Below are 26,361 nucleotides of genomic sequence, written 5' to 3' on the forward strand. Positions count from 1 at the left end.
TGGGAGTCTGGGGGGTGGGTTGGGGGACTTTGGGAGTCTGGAGGGTGGGTTGGGGGACTTTGGGAGTCTGGAGAGTGGGTTGGGGGACTTTGGGAGTCTGGAGAGTGGGTTGGGGGCTTGTGGATGCTTCCATAACAGCTGGGTGTTTCTCTGACCCTTGTGTTTGTCAGAACAAATGAAAGACTGGTACAGCTGAGAAAAAGGGAGAGAAGAGAAAAGAAAGACCCATAGAGGGTGAGTGTACTGTAAGCAGGTTATATACAGAGAGGGAGGGAGCTGCAGATTAGAATAGGATTTTGATAGGAATGTTCATTTCTCCCATAGCTGTGGTTATGTTTTAGCACCACTGTTATTCTTAATTAGAAGCATGTATTTGTAGAGGCGGCGATGGCCTTCCCAAGAACCAGAGCAGACCAACATTTCTGCCTGCCAGTGTCATATCCCATTCCTTCCTGGTCTAAGGATGGTCCACCCCTCCCACTCTACTCCTAAAAGCAATCCACTTCCCTCTCTCTGTTCACCCAATCTATATTAGTCCCGCCATCCCTATCCTTCTGTCTAGTCCTTTCTTTATCTCTCTCCCTCCCATCCTCTCTGCCCTTTTCATGTCTTCCTCATCCCCCTCTGCCTTTTCTCTCTCTCTCCATCATTCATTCTTCCTCTCTCCTCTACATTTGTCTCTGTCACAGCACCTTCTGCTCCTATTCTATCTCCTTATCAGTCAATTCAATTCAAGGGGCTTTATTGGCATGGGAAACATATGTTAACATTGCCAAAGCAGGTGAGGTAGATAATACACAAAAGTGAAATAAACAATCAAAATCAACAGTAAGCATTTAACATACAGACGTTTCAAAAGAATAAAGACATTACAAATGTCATATTATGTATATATACAGTGTTGTAACGATGTACAAATGGTTCATGTACAAAGGGGAAAATAAATAAGCATAAATATGGGTTGTATTTACAATGGTGTTTGTTCTTCACTGGTTGACCTTTTCTTGTGGCAACAGGTCACACATCTTGCTGCCGTGATGGCACACTGTGGTATTTCACCCAGTAGATAAGGGAGTTTATCAACTTTGGGTTTGTTTTACAATTCTTTGTGGATCTGTGTAATTTGAGGGAAATATGTGTCTCTAATATGGTTACATATTGGGCAGGAGGTCAGGAAGTGCAGCTCAGTTTCCACCTCATTTTGTGGGCAATGAGCACATAGCCTGTCTTCTCTTTTGAGCCATGTCTGCCTACGGCGGCCTTGCTCAATAGCAGGGCTATGCTCACTGAGTCTGTACATAGTCAAAGCTTTCCTTAAGTTTAGGTCAGTCACAGTGGTCAGGTATTCTGTCACTGTGTACTCTCTGTTTAGGGCCAAATAGCATTCTAGTTTGCTCTGTTTTTTTGTTAATTCTTTCCAATGTGTCAAGTAATTATCTTTTTGTTTTCTCATGATTTGGTTGGGTCTAATTGTGTTGCTGTCCTGGGGCTCTGTGGGGTGTGTTTGTGTTTGTAAACAGAGCCCCAGGACCAGCTTGAAGAGGGCACGACAAAGCCGATTCCCCCTCAGGAAACTAAAAAGATTTGACATGGGTCCTGAGAACCTCAAAAGGTTCTACAGCTGCAACATCGAGAGCATCCTGACTGGTTGCATCATTGCCTGGTACGGCAATTGCTCGGCTTCCGACCGTAAGGCACTTCAGAGGGTAGTGCGTACGGCCCAGTACATCACTGGTGCTAAGCTGCCAGCCAACCAGGACCTCTACACCAGGCGGTGTCAGAGGAAGGCCCTGAAAATTGTCAAAGACCCCAGTCACCCCAGTCATAGACTGTTCTCTCTACTACCGCGTGGCAAGAGGTAACAGAGTGCCAAGTCTAGGACAAAACGGCTTCTCAACAGTTTTTACCCCCAAGCCATAAGACTCCTGAACAGGTAACCAAATGGTTACCCGGACTATTTGTATTGTGTAACCCCCCCTCCCAACCCCTCTTTTACACTGATGCTACTCTCTGTTTATCTTATGTGCATAGTCACTTTAACTATACATTCATGTACATACTACCTCAATTGGCCTGACCAACCTGTGCTCCCGCACATTGGCTAACCGGGCTATCTGCATTGTGTCACGGTGTCTGTATATAGCCGGTGTCTGTATATAGCCGGTGTCTGTATATAGCCTTTCTACTCTTATTTTCAAATGTCTTTTTACTGTTGTTTTATTTCTTTACTTACCTACACACACACACACACACACACATACTTTTTTTTCTCCTCACTGTTGATTAGAGCCTTAAAGTAAGCATTTCACTGTATGGTCTACATCTGTTGTATTCGGCGCACGTGACAAATAATCTTTGATTTGATTTGCTTAGGGGACTCTTCTCTAGGTTCATCTCTCTGTAGGTGACGGCTTTGTCATGGAAGGTTTGGGAATCGCTTCCTTTTAGGTGGTTGTAGAATTTAACGGCTCTTTTCTGGATTTTGATCATTAGCGGGTATCAGCCTAATTCTGCTCTGCATGCAGCATTATTTGTTGTTCTACATTGTACACGGGGGATATTTTTGCAGAATTCTGCACGCAGAGCCTCAATTTGGTGTTTGTCCCATTTTGTGAATTCTTGGTTGGTGAGCGGACCCCAGACCTCACAACCATAAAGGGCAATGGGTTCTATAACTGAATCAAGTATTTTTCGCCAGATCCTGATTGGTATGTTGAATTTGAAGTTCCTTTTTGATGGCGTAGAATGCCCTTCTTGCCTTGTCTCTCAGATCATTTACAGCCTCTCTCCATCCTCTTCTCTCTCTCTCTCTCTCTCTCTCTCTCTCTCTCTCTCTCTCTCTCTCTCTCTCTCTCTCTCTCTCTCTCTCTCTCTCTCTCTCTCTCTCTCTCTCTCTCTCTCTCTCTCTCTCTCTCTCTCTCTCTCTCTCTCTGTCTCCCCCTCTAGCCTTCTTCGGTGGGTAAATGGTTCTGCTGTTGATGAGTATCTGTGAGTATAGGCTGAGATCTCAGACTGTTTTTATTTTCTTACCTTTACTGTGGTGTTCCTTCAGGAGTCATTCGCTTTTTAAATGAGCATCATATTTAGCAGATTTATTCCACTGCTGCGCTGGCAGACTTTACTAGAGTCAGATGGACTTTATCTTGCAGCCCACCTTTTCAGATCCATAGCTTCTCCACAGGAGAGGAGTGGAGTGGAGGATATTGGGAGGGGTGCACCCTTCCTACCCTCCTTCTTGCCTCCCTGACCTATCATCCCAAATCATCTCTGGTTAGACTGATATGAAGGAGAGAGAGAGGAGAAGGCATTTATAACAGGATCTGTTTTATGTTTGCTTAAACAGAAAATTGGTTATCTGGTGCTCGGTTGGAAGAGCATGGCGCTTGCAATGCCAAGATTGTGGGTTCGATTCCCAGGTGGTCACCTATATGTTAAATGTATGCATGGATTATTATATACATTTTTGTAAAAGTTTAAACGATACTGAACAAAAATATGAACGCAACATGTAAAGTGTTGGTCCCATGATTCATGAGCTGAAATAAAAGATCCCAGAAATGTTCCATTCACACAAAAAGCTTATTTCTCTCAAATGTTGTGCACACATTTGTTTACATCCCTGTTAGTGAGCATTTCTCCTTTGCCAAGATAATCCATCCATCTGACAGGTGTGGCATATCAAGAAGCTAATTAAACAGCATGATCATTACACAGGTGCACCTTGTGCAGGAGACAATACAACTCTACAATGTGCAGTTTTGTCACAGAACACAATGCTACAGATGTCTCAAGTTTTGAGGGAGTGTGCAATTGACTGCAGTAATGTCCACCAGAGCTGTTGCCAGATAATTTAATGTTAATTTCTCTACCATAAGCCGCCTCCATTGTTGTTTTAGAGAATTTGGCAGTACATCCAACCGGCCTCACAACCATGCTGTCTGCACTCTAAATAGTTCAACACAATACGAGTATTTGGGGTAAAATAATTATCTTGAGACGAGTGACTCCAAAAATCCCATTTATTATTTAAATGTATTCAACAATTCAAAAAGATAAAATTAGATAGACAAACATAGCATAGATTTCATTTACAAGCTGTTTGTTCTTCTCATCATCTCTACAGAGGCTCCCCTCCCTACATAATGCAATCTCATTGTCTGCTGAGTAAAATATCTGTCATTGGCTGTAGCACAGAATAACAGAAAAACAACAATGTAGCAATGGCACGGCGCATGCTCTGATACAAACACTCAAATACACCAACACACACAGTCACACACACACACACACACACACACACAAACACACACAGTCACGCACACACACACATGCACGCATGCACGCACTCCCACACACACTCCCACACACACACAAACACTCCCACACACACACAAACACACAATGTTAAGAAGCCAAGTCACTCACTCACCCAATCAATTTCATTCTAAAGCAAGCTGTCAGTCCGCCATGTTGAGTAAATATTACCATAATGCTTGTATGTATCAGTGAATATGCAGCTAATGACATCCAGTGAAGCCTCAGACACTGAAACCGAAAATCTGCCTCGCCATTAAAACTTCCCATCTCTCCCTCTCCCTCTCCCTCTCTCTCCCTCTCCCTCTCCCTCTCCCTCTCTCTCTCTCTCTCTCTCTCCCTCTCCCTCCTTGCTCTGCTTGATATTGTTTACTTCACCACCGCAGAGTGCTCGAGGACGAAGCTGAAGTAATGGACACTGTTGTTTTATAAAATAGGTTACCTCCGAATCAGAATATGTGGCTTCATTGAATGATTCTGGTGGTGAAGGATATCTACATAACTAGAACATCTAATATTCATTTGAGTCTATACTCAACCCACTTTGGCCCTGTATAGACAAATTGGATAAGGGTATAGAGACGGGACAAGGGGCAAGGATAGAGACTCTAGATATGTTGGATGGGACGATGGAAAATGTCATGTTGTATCTGTATAACATACCTTGCATGAATAACATTCAGCCACAAACCAGGTCTGTGTTCCCACAGCTGACATCACACATAAACAAACACCATGTGATAGACAGGTGTCAAATGCACGAAATCATTATTAGAATCATCTTCAGAAACCATAATGGCACCTTTTCAATACCGTTTCTCAACTGAAGGCTTCGGAAATCACAATCAACATCTCACAAAACCGTTCTCTCAAAATCAAGTTGTTGTTTTTTGGGATAAACAAGGGATAAACATATTTTTAATATCCTCTTTTGTGTAAATATACGATGCAGTAGTATCTTTCACAAAAGTTAAATACTGATATTCTAAGGAAAAGCACACAACGACAAGATAGGACAATTTCAGTCAACAGAGTCCATATAGCCAACCGTTATGGAGAGAAGATGATGAGGCCGGATCCATTTGGCGTTAGTTGGTTTATTTTCCAGTTTGAGGAGGAGAAATATTCAGAAAGCGAGGAGCAACTGACAGGATAGAATTCTGATGAGGAGGGCACCTATCTCTACCAAGCTTCACCCCCCACTACTCCCTCCCCTATCATCGTGTTCTCCCTCCCTCCCTCACAGCACGGCAGACAGGCAGGAAGGCCGAGATGAGCTTGGAGAACCTTGATTTGGGGCTGATGTGTTTTATAAGCAGAGGTTGGTGTGACGATGGAGAGAACCAGGAAACTAGAAAGCATTCTGGCTTTTAACCCCCTCCTTCCCTCATTAGAACTCTTTCTCTCACTCTTACTTTCTTGTCTTCCTCTCTCTGGACGTGGCACCTGCGTGGGTTCAGTCGGCGTAGAGGATGAACCCAGAGAAGGTGCTGTATTTGTTGTTGTTGCCGCCGTGAGCCTTGCCCCCGTCCAGCTTGATGTAGACCTCGTCCCCTGCGTCTAGGTGGAGGATGACGCTATTGGAGGCGTAGTCATAGTTCTGGTCAGCGTCCTGGGCAATGGCGCTGGCTCGCACCTGGAACAGAGAGGAGAGGAAAGAGAGGATGTGCTGGTTAGAGAAACGTAGTGCACTCATTTGATCTGAAATGGAAGTCATTTCTGTTGCCATGCTTTGATTTTGCCTTGTTCACAAAAACAACAAGTGACGGGTCAGGAGCCTTCTGGCGCATCACACACCACAACATGATTTTAATTAGGCTGTCATTGGTTCGTCATTGAACGTTCCGCCATGAATTGAAGGCGGTGGGCTGGGGCGTTGGGTCAGATGGTTGTTGTCTCTGCTCAAAGCAGGTGCTCAGTGTTCTCCACCTGAGTAGACATTCTAAGAAACCCAACAGCGGGTCTCACTCTCCTGGTGACCTGGTTCTATTATACACTTAGAAATATAAAAGTACCAGCTAGAACCTGAAAAGCTTTTGCTGCAGTGGGCGAAATCAGGGTAGTCTTGGTAGTCTTGGTAGTCTTGGTAGTCTTACATTTAAAGTTTGCATCCCAATATTACACATGATAGACGTCACAGAAGACTGAAATACAACAAAACCTTTTGATGTAGAAATAACAGATTTTCTGCAGTTTGTTTTCTATGTAATGTTTCTCAATTATGAGAAATATGAATAACATTCCACCCATGAGGCCACTAGGTCATTTGACTGCAGGAAAGGGCTACAGGGTAATTTGGCTATCCCCATAGGAGAACCCTTTGTTGGTTCCAGGTAGAACCCATTTGGTTCCCCCTCTGTAGAAAGGGTTCTACATGGAACCCAACATGCTTCCACCTGGAACCCTTTTTTTCTGCGTGTAGAGGGAACTACTGAGGAGTTACAGCGAAATACATCAAGGACACCCACCTCACATCAACTTATAAGAAAGTGAAAAATAAATCCTTATTCTTTAGTGAATGAGAGAATACTGTGAAAGTAAGATATGGTGTACGTGTGATTTAATGAATACATTACTGTAACACTACCACAGCAATTGCATTTATGTTGGCCGTAGCCTATGTGGCGAGTATGGTATTGCCAGGCTGCTTGGCATTCTGAGCGTTTTGGAGCTGGATCTCTCTGACCTCTGGTCCTGGCTAATTAAGCTTCCATCTGAAATGTTAACCACTCTCCTGGGAGATCAGCGTGGGCTGTAGTGAGATACGGGTGCCCTGACAGTAATAACTGTGTGTGTGTGTGTGTGTGTGTGTGTGTGTGTGTGTGTGTGTGTGTGTGTGTGTGTGTGTGTGTGTGTGTGTGTGTGTGTGTGTGAGAGACATAAATAAATAGTTTTCAAAGCTAACCATTGACCATTCATGTAGAGTTTTACAAAAAAGAAACTGAAGTGCGGCAGTATTGCACTGCACTGAGACATCACCAGTACACAAGCACAGAAAGATAAGGGCCTAAATAAATAGCATCAGCACCATACATTTTGGAAGACCAAAGCATCTGAGATATACATTTAGTTGCCATAAACCCGGATATTGTCTGTAGCTAAGGATCTTTTATAATCTGCCCAATGAAGAACACAGCTGTCATAAACTCAATCAAACTACTCTTTTTCCCATGCATTTCTTCTCTAAAAAGCTTCTGGATCTGAACCTAAAGTATGGGCAGGGTCCCAGATCTGGTGTGCCGCCCGGCAGCCTGGCTGAGCAGGTGGCAGGGATAAGATGGGACAATTAATTGGCCCGTTTAACCAGTGGCCACACACAATGGATTTATTGACACATCTGAGGGCCAAGGGGCTGGCACAGACCTCCTGCAACAACACACTGATGGGGTTTAACCCTGTAGACCTGTCAGTGATTGTCTGTGTGCCAGGGTTAGGGGAGAGCGGGAGATCAGAGGGATGGGTGGAGGAGTAGAGAGAGACGGTGGGAGACTTGCTGTCTAATGAATCTATGTATTTCACTTCCCTCCCTCTACTACTGCTGTAATTATGAGGGTCCCGTGTGGCTCAGTTGGTAGAGCGTGGTGCTTGCAACGCCAGGGCTGTGGGTTTGATTCCCATGGGGACCAATACGGTATCTACTGAATGTTGTTCTGGATAAGAGTGTCAGATATAAAACAAAGACATTTTCTTTTCCAAGTCGTGAGAGCAGATCGTTAACTATATGCATTATGTCCTGTAATGTCAGTCTTTAAATGTTTTACTAGAAGCTAGCCTATATAAAGATAAATAATGAATTATTTGACATGACTGCCATTTTAATTGGAGAAACATAATATGCACGTTGTGAAAATGCAATGAAAGCTAATTCAATGGAAGCAAAGGGAACTCATGCCGAATACCTGTGATAGGTTGTGAGTCACTACAAGCAAGAGGCAGGGACATTGAAGCAGTCTATTCAAATTAAATCAAATAACAGCGTTTGAGTCAGTCCCTAGTCAGTGCGGAACAAAGTGTTTTGAGAGATACATGTATTGGTTTGACACACTGTGTTTAAAAACCTGTCTAAGCTACGCTATGGTGTGAGTGACAATGCATGATCAATAGATCACAAACTTGACTGAAAACGTCCCGTCATCGCGAGCATAACGACATCCGTCAGAGAAAGTATTAATGAGTCCTCTAAAGGCTTTAAGAAATCAACCAATATGAAAAAAACATGGTCATATTTTTGTCCCCATTAAAGCTGGGAAAACTTTTGTCCAGTATTCCAAAGGAGGTCTATGAAAGTCTTTAGAAGCTGTGAAAGACTAGTACTGAGTGAGAGAGAAATGGAAAGCTTCTCAAAGGGCATGCGAAGAAGAGTTGAGAATACCTCAACTACCTCAACTACCTCTGTAACGATTGTTGTCGGGAGAAGGAGAAGAGGACCAAAGTGCAGCGTGGTACGTATTCGTCATCTGTTTAATAAAGATGAATACTGGAACAAAAACACGAACGAACAGTTCTAATTTATTAACTGAACACACAAAACAAAATAACGAAGTGAATGGAAGAAACAAAAACAGTTCTGCAAGGTGACATACACTAAACAGAAAACAACCACCCACAAACAAGAGTGGGAAAACAGGCTACCTAAGTATGGTTCTCAATCAGAGAACAACGATCGACAGCTGCCTCTGATTGGGAACCATACCAGGCCAAACACAGAAACACCTAGAACAAAAACATAGAATGCCCACCCCCAACTCACGCCCTGACCATACTAAAACAGAGACATAAAAAAGGAACTAAGGTCAGGACGTGACAACCTCGTTACCCTGTCCATTGACTCGGTACTGGTACTCCTTGTATATAGCCTCGTTATTGTTATTTTATTGTGTTACTATTTCCTTTCTAACTCTACATAACTCTGAATGGGCTTGGAAGTAAGCATTTCACGGTAAAGTCTACACCTGTTATATTTGGCGCATGTGACCAATAAAATGTGATTGGATTTTTAGAAGAATGCCAACTGCAAGATCATTTTCAACATTGATAGGGCACACATCCACTGCTAACACCTCACGTGCCTGTCATCCCTTCTCTTTAGCAGGTCTTGTGACAGACGGAAAAGCTTAACTTCTTCACCGTGGAGACAATACGATAATACACTATTTCACATGTAGCAGCATTTTATCCACTGACATCAGTGCCTCATCGCTTTCATCACATTCAGGCATCTTGGAAGCCTTGCCAGTCCTTTGGAATCAGCCTACTTCTTTGACAGCTGGGTATGAAGCACCCTGCTGACCCTCAGACAGTCACGATAATGAGAATCTGAGAAATCTCAGTGATTTCATGAAGCCTTCTCCTTAGTGTATCTCCCTCTTGTCTGTTCCACTCTTTTCACAACAGAGGAAGAAAGTAATTGTGGCTGTTGAGACACATCATGCCAGACGCCTTAGATTATCCTCAGCCAGAATAAGAGGAATGTTCAGTAACAGTTGTCTGTAGCTAAGAAATTCCAGCTTGCATGGAGATCTTTGCCATATCTGAGAGTACTTTCAAGGTGAAGAACTCTGGGTAATGCTATGAAGGTCTATGCCAAACAGTTATGCTGAGGCCAGCCTTAAAGGTGCAGGTTTATTTATGGCACATTGTACTATACGCATCTTTGAGTCTTTTTTCTTCTTCATTGTTTACCTTCCTGATTAAATCTCACAAGGCTCATATCGATGTGCAAACAAAGCCTCTATCCTGATCTGTAGCAGCAGTCGTCCAGTTTATATTAATATGAGATGATTCGCCCTGAGCACACAAAGTCAACACGCTCTTATTAGAAGGTTGCTGCTTTGTGCCGGATGGGGGCGGCGGACAGGGGCTCGGCTGGATCTGTCTATGGGGATTTTGATGAAACTTCTTCAAATATTTCTCTTATTGCCTTCAGATTGAACTCTGGGACCTCTGATGTCAGAGGTGTGTGATATGACTCGCTTCAACTCCTTGCGTTAGAAAGTGAAGGAAGTCAACTTGCCAAGGACTATCCTGAAGCTATTAGAAATCCGATGCATTTGTTCTCAGCACAGGGATGATCACAAAGAATCTGACCACGCTGTAGTCGTATTACATTATTGAGATTGAAGCTGTCATTCATTGCTCAATTCATTGTTCATTCTCTATTTCTTTCACTCAGTTGCTGTTGTACACAATGACAGAGAAGCCACATAATTTACCCTCACACTATACTCGGAACAACTCACAAGCTGGAAGCGCAAGCCATAGGTTAGACTTTGGAATGCGAGAGAGAAAGAGAGGGAAAGAGGGAGTGAGCAAAAGAAGCAGCGAGATGGAAAGGGAGAACAAAACGGCAACTGGCAGAGCATGGCCTCAAAATAGAATACGACGTGGAACTTTTGACACAACAAATCAAAGCATAAGCGCCCAGGCCAGCCTAGCCTACCGCAGCGAATGCAAATGGCTCCAGAGTCGTCTGACGTTGTCTCGTCTCCCCCCAGCCGTAGCTGCTGAAGCATGTTAGCATCCGTCACATTGTCGCTGTGATGCCTCTGATTGAATAATGCTCTGCGTGGTACTGGAACACTAGAGAGAGATGGGAGCTGAGGGCTGAGGCTGGGCTGCTTCAGCCTAATAGATAATGCACCCCCCCCCCCACAGACTCCACAGTGAATACCACTCCACTTGGCTCCTCTCGCATTCTGAAAACATTTGAATATGAATGTGGAGTTTATCAATAATGACAGCACTCGTACCTATAATAGGCCTCTGAGATGAAGGGACGACAGCTTTTTGCATATTCACTGTCCTCTGCTAAAGCTGATTAGTCCTACAGAGTTGGGAATCATGTTGAGTTGCGATGGCATTTTGCATTGTCCTATAACTAACAGCTGAAATGTCTGGTGTTGTGTTGTTGTCTCTATTGCCAATACAAAAGATCCAAACAACCCATTGAAATATTGTACTGGAATAGGACCTTGTTGGCCGAGCTGTTTGCTGGTGTCAGTAACAGTCCCTTTCTTGGACACTCTTGGACAATGATCTGTTCTCTCCAGTTGGAGTGACAAGGACATGTCTGGATGGAGGACAGCTTCTGACGTTTCTCTGGCAGGGACTTGTTGACTCACCGTTAAGCTTCCATTCTTTAAACTTCGCTCGCCTCTTTCTAAATCCAAGTGTACTGCCACCTAATTGGGTTTGAACACCCAACCGTGAGCCACATGCCTGATGGCAGCTTAGCCACCTTGTCACAACCCTGTCACATCTCCTAACCCACACCACCAACACACACTCACGCGCACAAATCTCCCTAGTCAAAAGACCGTTGCCCAAAAGATTTTTGGTGTCAGATGTTGTTCTGAGCAAGGTTGTCATGGTGTCAAAAACTTCCATTCCTCTTTTGTGTTATTGGTGTATTTGTGGTAGGAACCTGATTAAATACATGATGAGTTGTTGAGAGAAGGAGATGGTACGGGAGAGCCACCATCTGTCAAGGAGAAGGAGAGTAAGGCTTTGTGCATTAATCACCGCATCTGTTCTGTTTGTACCTTCGGGGCCTTTTTTCCTGGTAACGTGAATTCCTTTCGTCGCATGCACCTCTCCACAGTTTATACAATTGTTTATATAATGCCAAGTGTCCCTCCCACTGGGTGTCAAGTCAAATCAAAGCCTGTCATCACGGAAATGCATTATGAATTACAGTTCTGTGTCCTATCGGTTAGTAAAAACGACCACTCGGGAGGATAATGACATGACAAAACACAGAGGCGATGGATGTGATAACGATGGGGCTGTAAAATCCTCTGGCTTGTTGTGATGCTGATGTATTGGCACAGACTTATCACTGGGAAAGGGGAGGAGGAGGAGAGGAGAAACAGAGAGAGGCAGAGGGGAAGCGTCAACTCTGACCTACGTGTGTCCTAGCCACCCTTGTCTGTTGGTGACTCACTCTTGTCAGTCAGATAATGTGAGAAATGCTCAACTTTCAGCACTGCTCAGTCTCAATCCCCACTCACTCCCTGCATCTTGGTACCACAGTGTTTTTAGGGTAGAATCTGGCGACACACGTTGAACCCTTGCACAACATAAGGCAAGTTTATTTTAGTCGCTATGATTTAAAAAAAAACATTTATTGTTTGAAATGCACCACAAAGTATTGTGGGATATTGAGAGGAGCGTTTTGCAGTGTGAGAAACCTCCCTAACGAGGCACAGCTTAGGCAGAAAGTGCTAATAGTCTTGAAGGAGAGGCAGGTTCAGACGTTTTGCTGCCACATGCATTTTTCATGAAGTGCCCTATTCATCATTTCTGGCTGGATGGATTGTTTATATCTCACTGTTGATATCTCCCATATTCATATTTAGAGGGGAGAGCCACCTTGTTAGGCACATGCAGTAACTTAGCCATCTGAGTGTGAGTCACTTTGGAGCCATTGACATGAGGGTTCCCTGTGCTGTGAGAGAGGGGGTTGGGGGTTATCAGAATGGATTGAATTGGGTGATGGCGAGATGTCAGGGCTTACAGAGAGATGTTTACATAAGGACAGGCCCATGGGTGCTTTCCCGTCCCCCGTATGTGCTCTCATTATAATGAAGGAGCCTTGTGAGTCAACACCAAATGTCATGCAGGAGTCAGTCATCTCCAGACGGAAACCCAGAGGCTATTTTAGACCATACGCTCCTGTGTTTCAATGTATGGGGATGTTACAGCACTTATCCATAAACTATTCAATCGGAGATGACAGTGGAGATGAAGTCCTAGCGAGGTCTGGCCGCTGCTCTGCTATTTAGAGGGACAAGACCGCAGAGAGGCTGAAGAAGAGATGGCGTTGGAGAGAAGTAGTAGTATGGCGATTGTGTTTGCTTTCCGGTGGGAAACTTTTACGATAAGTGATAGATTTTCTTCCGTTGGTTGGCGATGACAGCCGGGTGTCATCTTGACATTTCCAATGTGTGTGGTATTTCTTAACAACATGGGCAAATCTTCATTTAATAGTCCTACCGCACCTAATTAGACTGCTTCTAATGTTCCACTCGGCAGAATGTCAAATCCGATGTCCAATTACACAGCAAATCAAGGCCAGAGGGCCGCCTCTGCTACCCCTCCAGCTGATTATAGAGTGGGGGTCATAGACTACATGCCGGGTCTGTCAGAGTGGGAACGGGTTACACACACGCAGGCACATGCATGAATGCACGCACACAGACAGAAACACACGCACGCACATGGTGGGATCGATACCAAGGGCCTAGGGCAGCTCGCCTTTCCCTACCCCAGACACCTCCGTCTACTCTAGACAGAGGCTCTCTGTTCCTGAAGACATACAGAGATGAACAGCGCCCCCTCAGTCTCAGTGCTATAAAACCCAAACCTATCCCAAAGATACTAGCAACACATATTAGCAACTAATTTAGTTTATAAGTGTGTATATAAGTAGCTTATAAGGCCTTAATGAGGTCTTATTAGCCATATATTACGCCTTAATGAAGTATTTTCTAATTCAAACATTATAAGTCATGTATTACTGGACAATCCTTAATAACATCATTATTAGCAATAATAAAGGCATATTAACATTTAATAAAGAGCAAGTAACACAAGAAACAGACTCTTAATAAGCTGTCTTAATGTTGAACTGATAAGGGGATTGTACCTCAATCTGTGTCCCCTATTTTAACTATCCATAAATGACCTCATTGGACAGAAAGGGGCACAACTCCGTTCATATATGCCATGCAGCCAATAATACGTGGCTAATATGACATAATAAATCAGATCATTATATACATACTTATAAACCACAAATAAGTGGCTAATATGTGTAACTTAAAATAAAGTGTTACCACAGATATATGTGTCAATGTCGAGACTGTTCTGAAATAATAGATGTTACAAAGTAAATGAATGCAATGCATAATTGTGTATTGTAATACCAAACATTTTGTGAATTGAATCATTTGATAATTACGGGAAAAAGCAGATTTTTTTTTTCCCACCAAATTTTCAAACAGGTTTCATTAATCAAGACAGACACTAATATAACATGCCAGATTCGGATCCAGATGGTTCATGTTTGTTCAATTTGCTGTGTATAGATTGCCATGCTAAACACACTGCATGGGTCACACCTGGATACACAGCAATAGGCTAAACAGTCTTGTGTTGATGTGCACCAGAGCATCAGAAACCCCCAGAGACATGAAGAAGGAACCACTGAGATGCATGTTGATAAGTTGGGGAAATGACACGCAGATAACAGCTTTATTCACATAGTATTGGATTTCCAACAGCCCTCTAGGGGGAAATACAAAGACATTTTCTAAATGTTGCTTTGGATAATACTTTACACACATAATGGTGTTGGATCTGTGACATCCACTTGTATTGATTATATCTTCACTAATGCTGCAGAGCTTTGATGCAACGTTGTATCAGTTCCCATTGGCTGCAGTGACCATAACATTGTGGTAATAACAAAGCCAAAGTGCCCAAGGTTGGGCCTAAAGTCATTTAGATATGACATTTTTTATAATACATTTTTGTTCATTTTATTTAGTATTTATCACACCAAATACAAACATACAAATACGAACAACAACTTACAGACAACGACTACATCTCATCTGCCCAGACCCACATGCTCACACCCCCTTCCCTAATCCCTGAATGATTGTTTGCCTTAAATTGTACCAATTTGTTCTCCTCGACCATTCTATTTCAATATTTCAATAATAAACCATTCAATTTTTCCATTATGTTAATTGACAGATTCATTTCCATATTTTTTGTATCCGTTTTTTCAAGATGAGTGATGATACTTTTGACAGACAACTTTTTATCTCGCCCATAACTTTTGGACTTTATTGCATTCCCAGAGATTATTGAGTCATTGTTAGTTTTACACTTAAGACATGACTCTGCCGTTGTGCTGTAAAAAAAAATTCTCTTCCATAATACATTCTATATGTTTGTTTATACCGGATTAAACATACATTGTCATTAACTTTAATTTAGTTAGTTATACTCCAACATTCCCTCCATGTTGTGCCAACATCAGTTCTTTTTAAGTTTTGGTTGTAATAGTTTATATTTTCTTCTAAGAGATTGTCAGTTGGATATGCTCTCTGCAAGGTTTTATATATCTTACCTATCATATGAACATCCTTTTCTGACTCAAATAAGATTCCCTCAAGGTTGCTCTGATGGTCAAAAGATTTCATTTGAAAATCTACATTGTTCAGTCCAATATTGCTTTTTAATTCTATCATGGAAATAAATGTATTTCCTGTTACCAAGTCATTTACGGTTTCTATGCCTTTAGTTTTTAATGTGGAAGAATTTATCTGTGGATTCTGAAAAGCTATCCAAGGATTGTTCAATTAGGGTTGTGTTTTTAGAGATTGATATTGATTAATTTTCTTCCATATTGTTAAAGTGTTCTTACAAAAAATATTGATGGATGAGCATGCGTATCTTCAATATGCACCCATTGTTCCTCTTTAGTCCATTTAACTGTACTGTATGTAGCAAGTAAAAGCCTTGGGTAGCGAGTTAATACAACCCCTCCTCAGACTAAGATGTAAAACTTTCCTTTTTATTCCATGATTTTTTTTTTGCCCATATAAAGTTTATTATGACTAAGTATACTTTTTAAAAGAATGTCTTCAGTGGGGTAATTGGTATTACCGAAAATAAATACAAGAACTTTGGAATCCGTGTAATTTATAAGAGATCATACCAAATGTTTTCTCAGGTTTCTCAGGACTCTGGTTTTTGAAGATGTGTATGAGGAAATGAATCCAGATCCAGCAATGGGAGTATTTGTAAAAGTATTCATGCCAATTGCTGACAAGCATGCACCTGTTCAGCAATTAAATGTGACAACTGTTAGAGCCCTCTGGCTTAACAAGGAATTTAAAAAGTGTACGGTTCAAATAAATTATGCAAAAGCGGTGGCAAACAAGTCAGGCTGCTCAGCTGATTAGTTGACATACTGTAAATTGAGAAATCTGGTGACTACAAAAATAAGAAATTATATTACCAAACCAAGATAAATTACATAAAACACAATGGAAAAATACTCTTGAGTATCTTAAATGATATCATGGCAAGAACTATTGTTGTGCATCAATAACCGCCAGGTATAGACAACCTTGATGGGACACTATTGAGAATGGTAGCAGACTGTATTGCAACCCCCATTTTCTTTATCTTGAACCAAAGCCTAAAGGAGTGTGTCTCCACAGGCATGGAAGGAAGCTAAAGTAATTCCACTGCCTAAAAACAGTAAAGCACTTTTTCTGGCTCTAACAGCCACCCAATCAGTTTGCTGCCTGTTCTTGGTAAACTGATGGGGAATATTGTATTTGACCAAATACAATGAAATTCAACTTGTACTGTACTGACTCAGATGACAGATGATTGGTTCAAATAAATGGATAATAAATTATAGTTGGAGCTTTATTGTTAGATTTCAGTGCCGTATTTGATGTAATTGATCATAAATTGCTATTGAAGAAACTCACTTGCTATGGCTTTATATCACTTGCCATCACATGGTTGGAGAGTTATTTATCCAATTGAACCCAGAGAGTGTTCTTCAATGGAAGCTTCTCTAACATCAGATATATACAGTGTGGTGTCCCTCAGGACAGTTGCCTTGGGCCATTACTCTTCTCTATTTTTTCAAAATATTTGCTGCTGGTCTTATACAAAGCTAGAATGACTATGTCTGCAGATGATTCCATACTCAACATACTGTATCAGCACCCAAAGCCAGTGAGCTCACTGAAATTGTAAATAAGGAGTAACAGCATCAGAATGGGTGATTAGTAATAAACTGGTCTTAAATACATCTAAAACTAAAAGTATTGTATTTGGTTAAAAAAAAGACATAAACATCAACTGGAGTTGTGTATAAAGTTAGTGACCATTGAGCAAGTTGAGGAAGCTAAACTTCTAGATATAACATATAACATTAGTCAATTATCATGGTCAAGTCATATTGACAAAGTTGTTGTGAAGATGGGGAGGGGTATGTCTGTTATTAACAACAATCAACTGTACTAGTTGTTCAGGCTCTGGTCATATCTTATCTTGATTACTGTCTGGTAATATGATCAAATGCAGCAAAGAAAGACCTAGAAAAGCTGCAGCTGGCACAAAACAGAGCGGCGCAACTTGGCTGTAAAATATACTTTTCATGTTTTGCAACCAAATCAATCATTTTGATGTAAAATGCTATAGAATAGTCCAGACACCTTTCGTATGATTTCACAAGTTTTTGAGAAACTTACCCCAAACACCAAATCACTTCCTCGTCCTTGTTGTGTATGGGGGCACCGAAAAAACATGAACAAAGGTTCCAAAAAACCCAAATACGTCCTTTTACAAACGGCAACACTCAGTATAGTGATACAGTGTCACGCCCTGACCTGAGAGATCATTTTTATGTATCTATTTTGGTTTGGTCAATGTGTGATTTGAGTGGGCATTCTATGTTCTATTTTCTATGTTTTTGTCTTTCTTTGTTTTGGCCGGGTATGGTTCTCAATCAGGGACATCGTTGTCTCTGATTGGGAATCATACTTAGGCCGCCTTCTTTCCCTGTTGTATTTGTGGGTAGTTGACTTTTGTTAGTGGCATTAAAGCCCTGTGAGCTTCACGGTTGTTTCTTCGTTTGTTGTTTTGTTTGCGACATTTTTAATAAAAGGAAAATGTACGCTCACCATGTTGCACTTTGGTCCACTTCTTTCGACGGCCGTGACAGAACTACCCACCACCAAAGGACCAAGCAGCGTGGCCAGGAAAGGCAGCCCCCCAAAAAAAGAAATTGGGGGAGGGGCACACGGGACGGTCGGCGGAGCCGAGGATGGAACCAGAGCCAGTCAGGGTGAAATTGGAGGGGAGCGAAGGGAGCGAAGCAGAGACAGTGAAGGAGTTGATGGGGAGATTGGAGGGGAGAGCTATGAGAGAGCTGCTGTGTTGGTGCATGAGGCACGATATTCGCCCTACGGAGCGTGTCCTCGGTTTGATGTCACCTCATTCCAGTCTTTAGTGGTTGATGGTTGACGACAGATGAACTGCTTCTCTTCTAGTTTTTATGAGAAATATTACTGTGATGAAAATTCCTGATTGTCTGCATAATCAAATAACATTCAGCTCAGACACCCATATGTACACCACAAGACATGTCACCAGGGGTCTCTTCAGACACCCATATGTACACCACAAGACATGTCACCAGGGGTCTCTTCAGACACCCATATGTACACCACAAGACATGTCACCAGGGGTCTCTTCAGACACCCATATGTACACCACAAGACATGTCACCAGGGGTCTCTTCACAGTCCCCAAGTCCAAAATGAATTCACTGCAAAGCACATTACTATACCGAGCCATGATCACATAGAACTCCCTTCCAACTCTAATTACTCAAGCAAATAACAAAATTACCTTAAAAAAATCTAATCTCATTGAATGGTGCGGACTGTGAGTGGACACACAAAGGAAAACAAACAAACACGCACACAGAAACACACTCTGTTGCATTGTTTGTGTATCTTTGTGTTAAAAATGTGTGTGACTGTCCTATTCTATCAGTGAATAAGTGTTTTGTTACTTGTCATGTTCTGTGTCTTTTTGCGGATCCCCCGGAAGAGTAGCTGTTGTCTCTGCAAAAGCTAAAATGGGGATCCAAATAAACAAGTAAATAAACCAGTCTGTGAAGATGATCGCAGTACTTCACTCCACAGCACCGTGTGTCTACTTGGATACATCAATTCAAAGGAGCCAGTGAGGGACTGTGCCAAGATTTCCCCTCGTTTCTATACTACAGTCCAGAATCTTTCAAGTGCGTTTTTGCTTTCTAAGCAAAACAATATTCCTGAAGTTAACCTCCAAGAGCCAAACTTTATGTCTCCAATAATAATCAAGACACATATTGATATTGAATTGTCAATAAAGGGATGGTCGTGAACTGTGCACTTCTGGGAGGTCACCTTGGATGGCTAGAATAGAGCAAGGAGATGTAGAGGTCAGTACATAGTGTGGGGGGGGGGCAGGTGTGTGTTTTTGCGTGTGCGCGTGCATGGTGGGAAGCAGGGAGCAGTAATTGTTGGGGAAGAGCCATATGCGCTGCTCGGAGGACGCTGGAGCTTATTAAAGAAGGAGACAGAGTGATTATTCACACAGGGCCCTCCTGAGAGAGTGACGCTCACGTCATTGCTTTTAATTAACTCTGAAACGGTTCTGCGGATTAATAAAAATATTAAGAAAGGAACCGAGGAGGAGCACAAACACATCCTGGATCTGGTTCAAGGTTCTAAACCACGATTAAAAAGGCTCTTTGGCATGATAGAACCTCCCTATTTTGTGTTTTTTTGTCTCCCTTTGTAGTAGCGTGGCAATGGATTTGTCTTTACTGTCATTGCCTCGTCTCCCAGGGTGACTCCAACTCAGGGAATCGAGACTCTGACATCCGTCTGAGAAGATTGGGATTGGTTGGAGATAGTTGTCAAGCGAGTAAAAGAACGTCAGAAATAAGAAGCCAAGGAGAGAGGAGAGGAGTGGAGAGGGAACTTGGAGAGCAGATGAAGTGCACCGGGCTGAAAATAGAATCGCATTTGCCTGCTTACCAAGAGCAACTAACTCTTTGGTGTAGCTTGAAATGTGTCAAGGTGCTGGGGACAATGTTGACACTCTCCTAATGCAACCCACAGAACCAAAAGAGGGAGAGGGAAGAAGGAGAGGGAGATTTTTTTAAAACAGCAAGGCGTGGAGATACAGGGTGCAGAACAACTGCAGTGCTCGGGCCTGAGAACCTGCAGTTTCATGATGCACCAAGGCCAAAGGATGATAAAATACTGTCATTGTCTGCTATTCCCAGTCCTCCGCCTCCTAGTCCCTACACAGCTTCTCTCGGCCTTAAATGAGCAGAGGAATGCTCCGGCCCAGACAGCGCTGCTCTACGACCATCAGCCTTCCCGTGGCCACTTCATCAATGACACAGCACGAGTTACCCCACATTTATAACCATTCACAGTAACTTACACAGACAGACACACTGGGGTCTCACCTCCACACCAGACCCGCAGACAAACCCACAGACAGACCCACAGACAGACGCGCACACAGACCCACAGACAGACCCACAGGCTCACACAAGGAAAAACCTTTCTAGCAAGATTCTCTGACTATAGTGAGTGTAAGCTACATCCCCTTCTAAGCTATTCAGAGAGAGAGAGAGAGAGAGAAATGTTTCATTAGCCAGGCAGTTACCACTTCATAAACATTACCCCAGTCTCTGGAGATGTCTGTTGCCTGTGTCTAACGTAAGTGCTTCCCCTCCCTCCCCTTAGGAACACAATGAAGCGGGAACAGAAGGTGCTTTATAGGAACATATGTTCGCCTATTATGTATCAACACTTTTACACCCCCATAAACATTATGGCGGACTGAGACAGTATATATAGAGGAGAGGCCCTTCATGTAGCCGCCACCTCCCCTCTCCTTGTGTTTGCTGGGTGAGAAGTTTGTCAGCTTGGATCGGTCAAAGGAGTTGAACTCAGGGAGCCATAGTGAGACTTGGAAAGTGACTGCAAAGAGCTGTGTCAGTAGCAAGCAAACTGTCACTTTTTTTGGTCTCTTTGATTTCTTGCCCGCCATGCTTATCATGTCGACACTCTCTAACACGGCAGAAATGGATTTCACTTAATTCATCACTTCTTATTCCAGTCCAGTTCAGTGATCTTATCACGTTTCAATTCATATATCACCAGCACACCAAAACACCATTTTGGATGAAAATAGAAAGTAGCCTAGTCTATAAAAAGTGTTGCACAAAATGTACAGTACATCAGATAGATTGTCACTGACATTTACCCCGACCTTTATGTTGAACCCCTCACATGCATTATCTTCCTACAATGTTACATTAGTATTCCATGGCTGAAGCCTCCAGGTGCCTCAGGGGTGATATGTCAAAAGCAGCCGCGGAAAATAGGCCTTCCCCACGAGGACACACTCTCAGTATCTGTCCAACAGACACAAGATCAGAAACACCACACTGTACCGCCAACAGATATGCCTCTGAAATGGTATTTATCTTTCTGAAATGTTGCCCATCTCCAGAAGGGCCCGTTGCTCTGGTAACAGTGCCTTTATATCACAATGTTAGTGGATGATGGAGAGCTCTGACCTCACTGGTCACAGAGACCAGACCCAGCACTCTTTACAATTACACACTGAGTGTACAAAACATTATAGACACCTTGCTAATATAGAATAATTTGCCCTCAGAACAGCCTCAGAGGGATGCTGGCCCATGTTGAATCCAGTGCTTCCCAATGCTTTCCACAGTTGTGTCAAGTTGGCTGGATGTCCTTTGGGTGGAAGACCGTTCCTGATACACATGGGAAACTGTTGAGCGTGAAAAACCCAGCAGCGTTGCAGTTCTTGACACAAACCGGTGTGCCTGGCACCTACTACCATGCCCTGTTCAAAGGCACTTCAATAACGCCACTTTAATAATGTGTACATCTTTTGTATTACTCATCTCACATGTACATACTGTTTTTTTATACCAGGTATTGCATCTTGCTGATGCCGCTCTGCCATTGCTCATCCATATATTTATATGTATATATTCTTATTCCATTCCTTTACTTATATGTGTGTGTATTAGGTAGTTGAGGTGGAATTGTTAGATTACATTTTAGATATTGCTGCACTGTCGGGAACTAGATGCACAAACATTTCACTACACTGGCAATAACATCTGTTAAACATGTGTATGTGACCAATCAAATTTGATTTGATTTAATACTTTATCTTTCCAATTCACCCTCTGAGTGGCACACATACACAAGCCATGTTTCAACTGTCTCAAGGCCTTAAAATCCTTCTTTAACCCGTCTCCTCCACCCCACCTACACTGGTTGAAGTGGATTTAACAAGTAACTTCAAGGGATCATATCTTTCATCTGGATTCACCTGGTCAGTCTTTGTTGTGGAAAGAGCAGTTGTTCTTAATGATTTGTACACTCAGTGTGTCTGTGTCCTTTCTTTTCATTTCAGTCATATTTTCTCTGTAATTGTAAAAGTGAGCAATGGCCAATTCAAGTGGTTGGACAATAGAATTAACCAATTAAAACAACCACTCTGTGACCATGGGATGGATATTTCTCTATGGCAATATATGAAGAGCATTGCACAACAAATAAAGACTTGATCAACATATCTGTCTCCTATCCTATATTTGACAACAATACGTTTTACATTAGATGAATAACGTTGCCAGACATACCCTAAGGCCTACATAGATTTCAATTGAGATTGTGTTTTATAGTTGCTAGAAATCTATATGCCTTTATGAAAGAAAGTGTTCCCTATTTCTTTTTTTTAAAGAATGAGGATGTTCTCTCTCTGAACTATACTGACAACAGTTGATTCTTTGGAGATCCCCATCTAAATGTAACATATAGCTGCAAGTCCACATAAGTCTTGAGTCGAAGGCAGGAGTTGCCTGCGCATGAATCGGATTGCAACCGACTGTGAATTGTGAAATAACCGATTATATAATATGTGTACAAGTGTTAGGCAAAACACCCGTTAAAACATAAAATATAGCAGGGAAGCATGTGCTCAACAGAAATGGCATGATGTTGTGTTGAGCTCAACCCCCAAAAACCCTAACCTCTGCGTTAGCAATAGGCCTACAAGGTAACCTTACAGAATAAGTCTACTTTAAACATGTTGAAACTGGCCAACTAAGACAGGTTGTATTCAGTAATGATGACAAATACATTTACAGTACACTATGTGAACTACATGTTAACGTTTAATTCCATTATCAAATATCATGTAAACCTTAAGTGCTGTAATATCAGGGTAATAAGTCAAACAGATATACCTTGGGTTTATAATCGAATGTTCTGCAGAAACACCGGGAGCAAAAGTTTAGACCTAGAAAAATAAATAAACGTAGCCTAATTAACATTAAACAAAGTAACTCAAAAGTCTAATTAACAAAGCAATATGTTGGAGACCATGCTGTTAGGGCATTGAAAAACATTGCATGGGGCTTAATGAAAGATAATTGTGAGGATTTTAATTATACACTATAGGCTAATGGAGCTGTAATATGTCATGTAAAAGAGTGATGTGACCTTTACCCTATAGGCAAGTGGTCATGAACAAATAATAAGAGGATATTCAATCACAAAATGTTTGATGCGCGCTGAAGCTGTATAATTCATGATTGCCTCGATGCATATTGCAAATGACTTGACGGTATACTCTCCTGCGCTTTAGACGTTGCCGCCTGTGCTGGACGCGAAAGTTCTCGCGTCGCACACACTCGAGGTACCTGAGAGCACCCCCAGGGCGCAATAAATCTCCAGACCCGTCAAGTGATGCGTAAAAAAAAAAAAGAGAATACATCATGCAAATTATATTTATTTCAAACGGATGTCACGCAAATATTCCCTTGTTTTATCAACCATATACAACCGAAATAATAAGCAATACTTACATTTCCCAGTCTGTGCACACTGTGACGGATAAGTAGACTAATTGTCATCCTCTTGTTTTACGCACGAGACGTTCGGATAATTGCGGTCTTGTTGAGTCTCTCCAGGAGTACAACGTTAGATTACATGTAATTAAATATGTGAACTCGACAGTTAAATGTAGCACAATGTAATTTGTGTCTGAACGCGTCACTTGCTGACTTGCTGCAGTTCACAGATGTATCGAGCACAGAGAAGCAGACCGTTCTTGGTTCACAATTCAACTTTTCGCAATAATAATGATAGCCACTGTCTGGGATTTTTTTTAAAATTCTTAACAAATCTGCCGGTTGACTAAAAGCTGCATCTTCTATAGTGCGCTTTCACACCACTCCTGTGGCTCCACTTATTTAATGTACTTTCCCTGTCTAATCAATTTAGTTTACACAAGCATAAATGCGAAAGTAATACGATCCGAAATGACTGGTTAATATCTTATTTCTGAAAAGATAAATTATTTATTACAATTGCGTAAAGATCTGAGTCAATTATTAAATAGCGCTAGTCCTCACTGACAAATAGAGATGCTTCCATAAATCAGGCACATACACTTTTTTCACCTTATTTTACATTCCAAGTTAAATAAACAATTACACCAGTATTATATGGCAAACTTATCAATTTTGAAACAAGTAGAAAGTGACATGGACTTCGGGGGTAACTGTCTGTCCTTTGATTTGAGGGATGCGGGCAATGTCAGTGTGTATTTATGCAATGAGGGGACGCGCGCCAGATTACACATCATTTCTCTCTGGGCGCGTTTGGTGCCACAGCTGTGTGACCGTCATCTGCTCGCTCAGGGGGGGTCTTGGGAGCGCAAGACAGATGCTTCCGCTACCCACCAGCCTTCCGTTTCCTCGGAAATAGAGCCTCTGTATTATAACGCGGTTTCAGGGCAATTTGATTGTGAAGCTCCGATTAAATTTCCACCAACCAAGTTACCACAGTGACATCAGATGACACCCAGCGATAGAAAGAGAGAGGGGGAGGGAGAGAGAGCACAACAGAGTAGCAAGGCATAAGGTGAGATATCTGTAGTTTAGAAGGAACCTGAGTCTGTAGCAGAGAAACCATTGGAGTGCTAATTAAAAAGAGCAGTAAGCAGTGAGTGGTACAATGTGTAAGATCCCTCTATGCTGAGTGACTGAGCAGTATAAGACTTGGAGAAGTGAAACTTGGAGAAGTGAATTGACTCACCTGTTCGTTTTTGCAGAGGTCTGCCCACATACTGGTCCCATCCCCACCTCTCATCAGCACATGGTAGATGAAGAAGTAGGTACCAGGGATGCTGCAGATGAACTTGCCTGAGATGCCGTCGTAGTTGTTTCCCAAGTTGGTGACCACGTCGTCAAACTTGAGGATCTCATAGCCTTCATGGGGGTTCTTAAGCCCTGCGTAAAAGGCCACCCGGGGCACTGTGCTGTAGGTGGCCGTGCTGATAGCTCCGTTCCCCCCCAACCCCAAAATCCCAGTCCTCCCTCCAGACCCTCGGTCTCCAGGGGGTCCCACTGGCCCCGGTGGCCCTGGCTCTCCAGGCGGTCCCGGGAGTCCAGGTTTACCTGGCCTGCCTTGCTTGCCCTGGGGGCCCTGCACCAGCGTGGAGGGCATGTTGCTGTTGTCGCTGAGGGCCTCGGCTTCTGCCTGGATGCCACTGGAGCTGGTGCTGCTGGCCGTTGTGCCCTTGTTCAGGTAGGGGTCACACACCATGCGGCAGGTACCCAGCATTTCAAAGTGGCTGGTGTCGGTGCCCACGGAGCTGACCAGGACGGGGATGAGGACCACCAGCACCAGGACCAGCATGACCCCGACGGCAGCCGCCACCAGGGTCTTCCTCCCGATGCTGAGTCGGGGAAGGGGCTGTGCTGCCAGCGTGGCTCTCCCTGGGGCGGAAATGGTGACTGCTGGGTGTGGGGAGCCTGCCACCGAGGAAAGGGACACGGGGATCCCAAGTAGAGTAGGAGGAGGAGCGGCGAGTGTGTGAGGGTAAGAGAGAGACCCACATACACTCACTGAAACGCCTCGCTGCTTTCACTCACACAGAGGTAGTTCCCGTACACTCTCGCTCACCAGCGTGCACACTGACGCACATAGGGAGCACACACGAGCCGACATACAGAATTTCGTCCAAAACTCTTGGCATGAAAAAGGAGAAAAAAAGAGGATGCAAAGGAAGGAACACTCAGGAGGATGAGTGTTAGAGAGAAACAAGAGGAATGGTAAGAGGACGAACAGAGAGTGATTGTGAGAAAGAGAGACGGAGAGAGTAGTCATAGAGTCCGTGTGCGTGCGTGTGGTGTGTTTATGGTGACGGATTCTCAGGCTTGGCTTTTTATATGGCAGTAGCAGTGGAGCCCCCCCCCCCTCCACTCATCCTCCCCTCCTCCTCCCCTCTCCTCCTCCCCTCCTCTGGTTGGCGTGGTTACGAATAGGGGGAGGAGGGAGCCCCACGCTGTCCCCTCTCCCTCTCTGTCTCACTCAGAAT

At 43.0% G+C, this 26,361-nt stretch overlaps 1 protein-coding gene across 1 annotated transcript; it reads right to left on the minus strand.

Annotated features, from left to right (window-relative positions):
* Positions 1–4,001: 4,001 nt before the first annotated feature.
* LOC116375860 (C1q-related factor-like) lies at positions 4,002–26,361 on the minus strand. Its single transcript, XM_031834043.1, has 2 exons — positions 25,077–26,361; positions 4,002–5,950 (listed from the first exon to the last, which is right to left on the minus strand). The coding sequence occupies exons 1-2, from the start codon at positions 25,677–25,679 to the stop codon at positions 5,771–5,773; spliced, it is 783 nt and encodes a 260-aa protein (XP_031689903.1). The 5' UTR covers positions 25,680–26,361; the 3' UTR covers positions 4,002–5,770.

This window comes from Oncorhynchus kisutch, linkage group LG10 (assembly GCF_002021735.2).
Source record: "Oncorhynchus kisutch isolate 150728-3 linkage group LG10, Okis_V2, whole genome shotgun sequence".
NCBI classification, from domain to species: domain Eukaryota; kingdom Metazoa; phylum Chordata; class Actinopteri; order Salmoniformes; family Salmonidae; genus Oncorhynchus; species Oncorhynchus kisutch.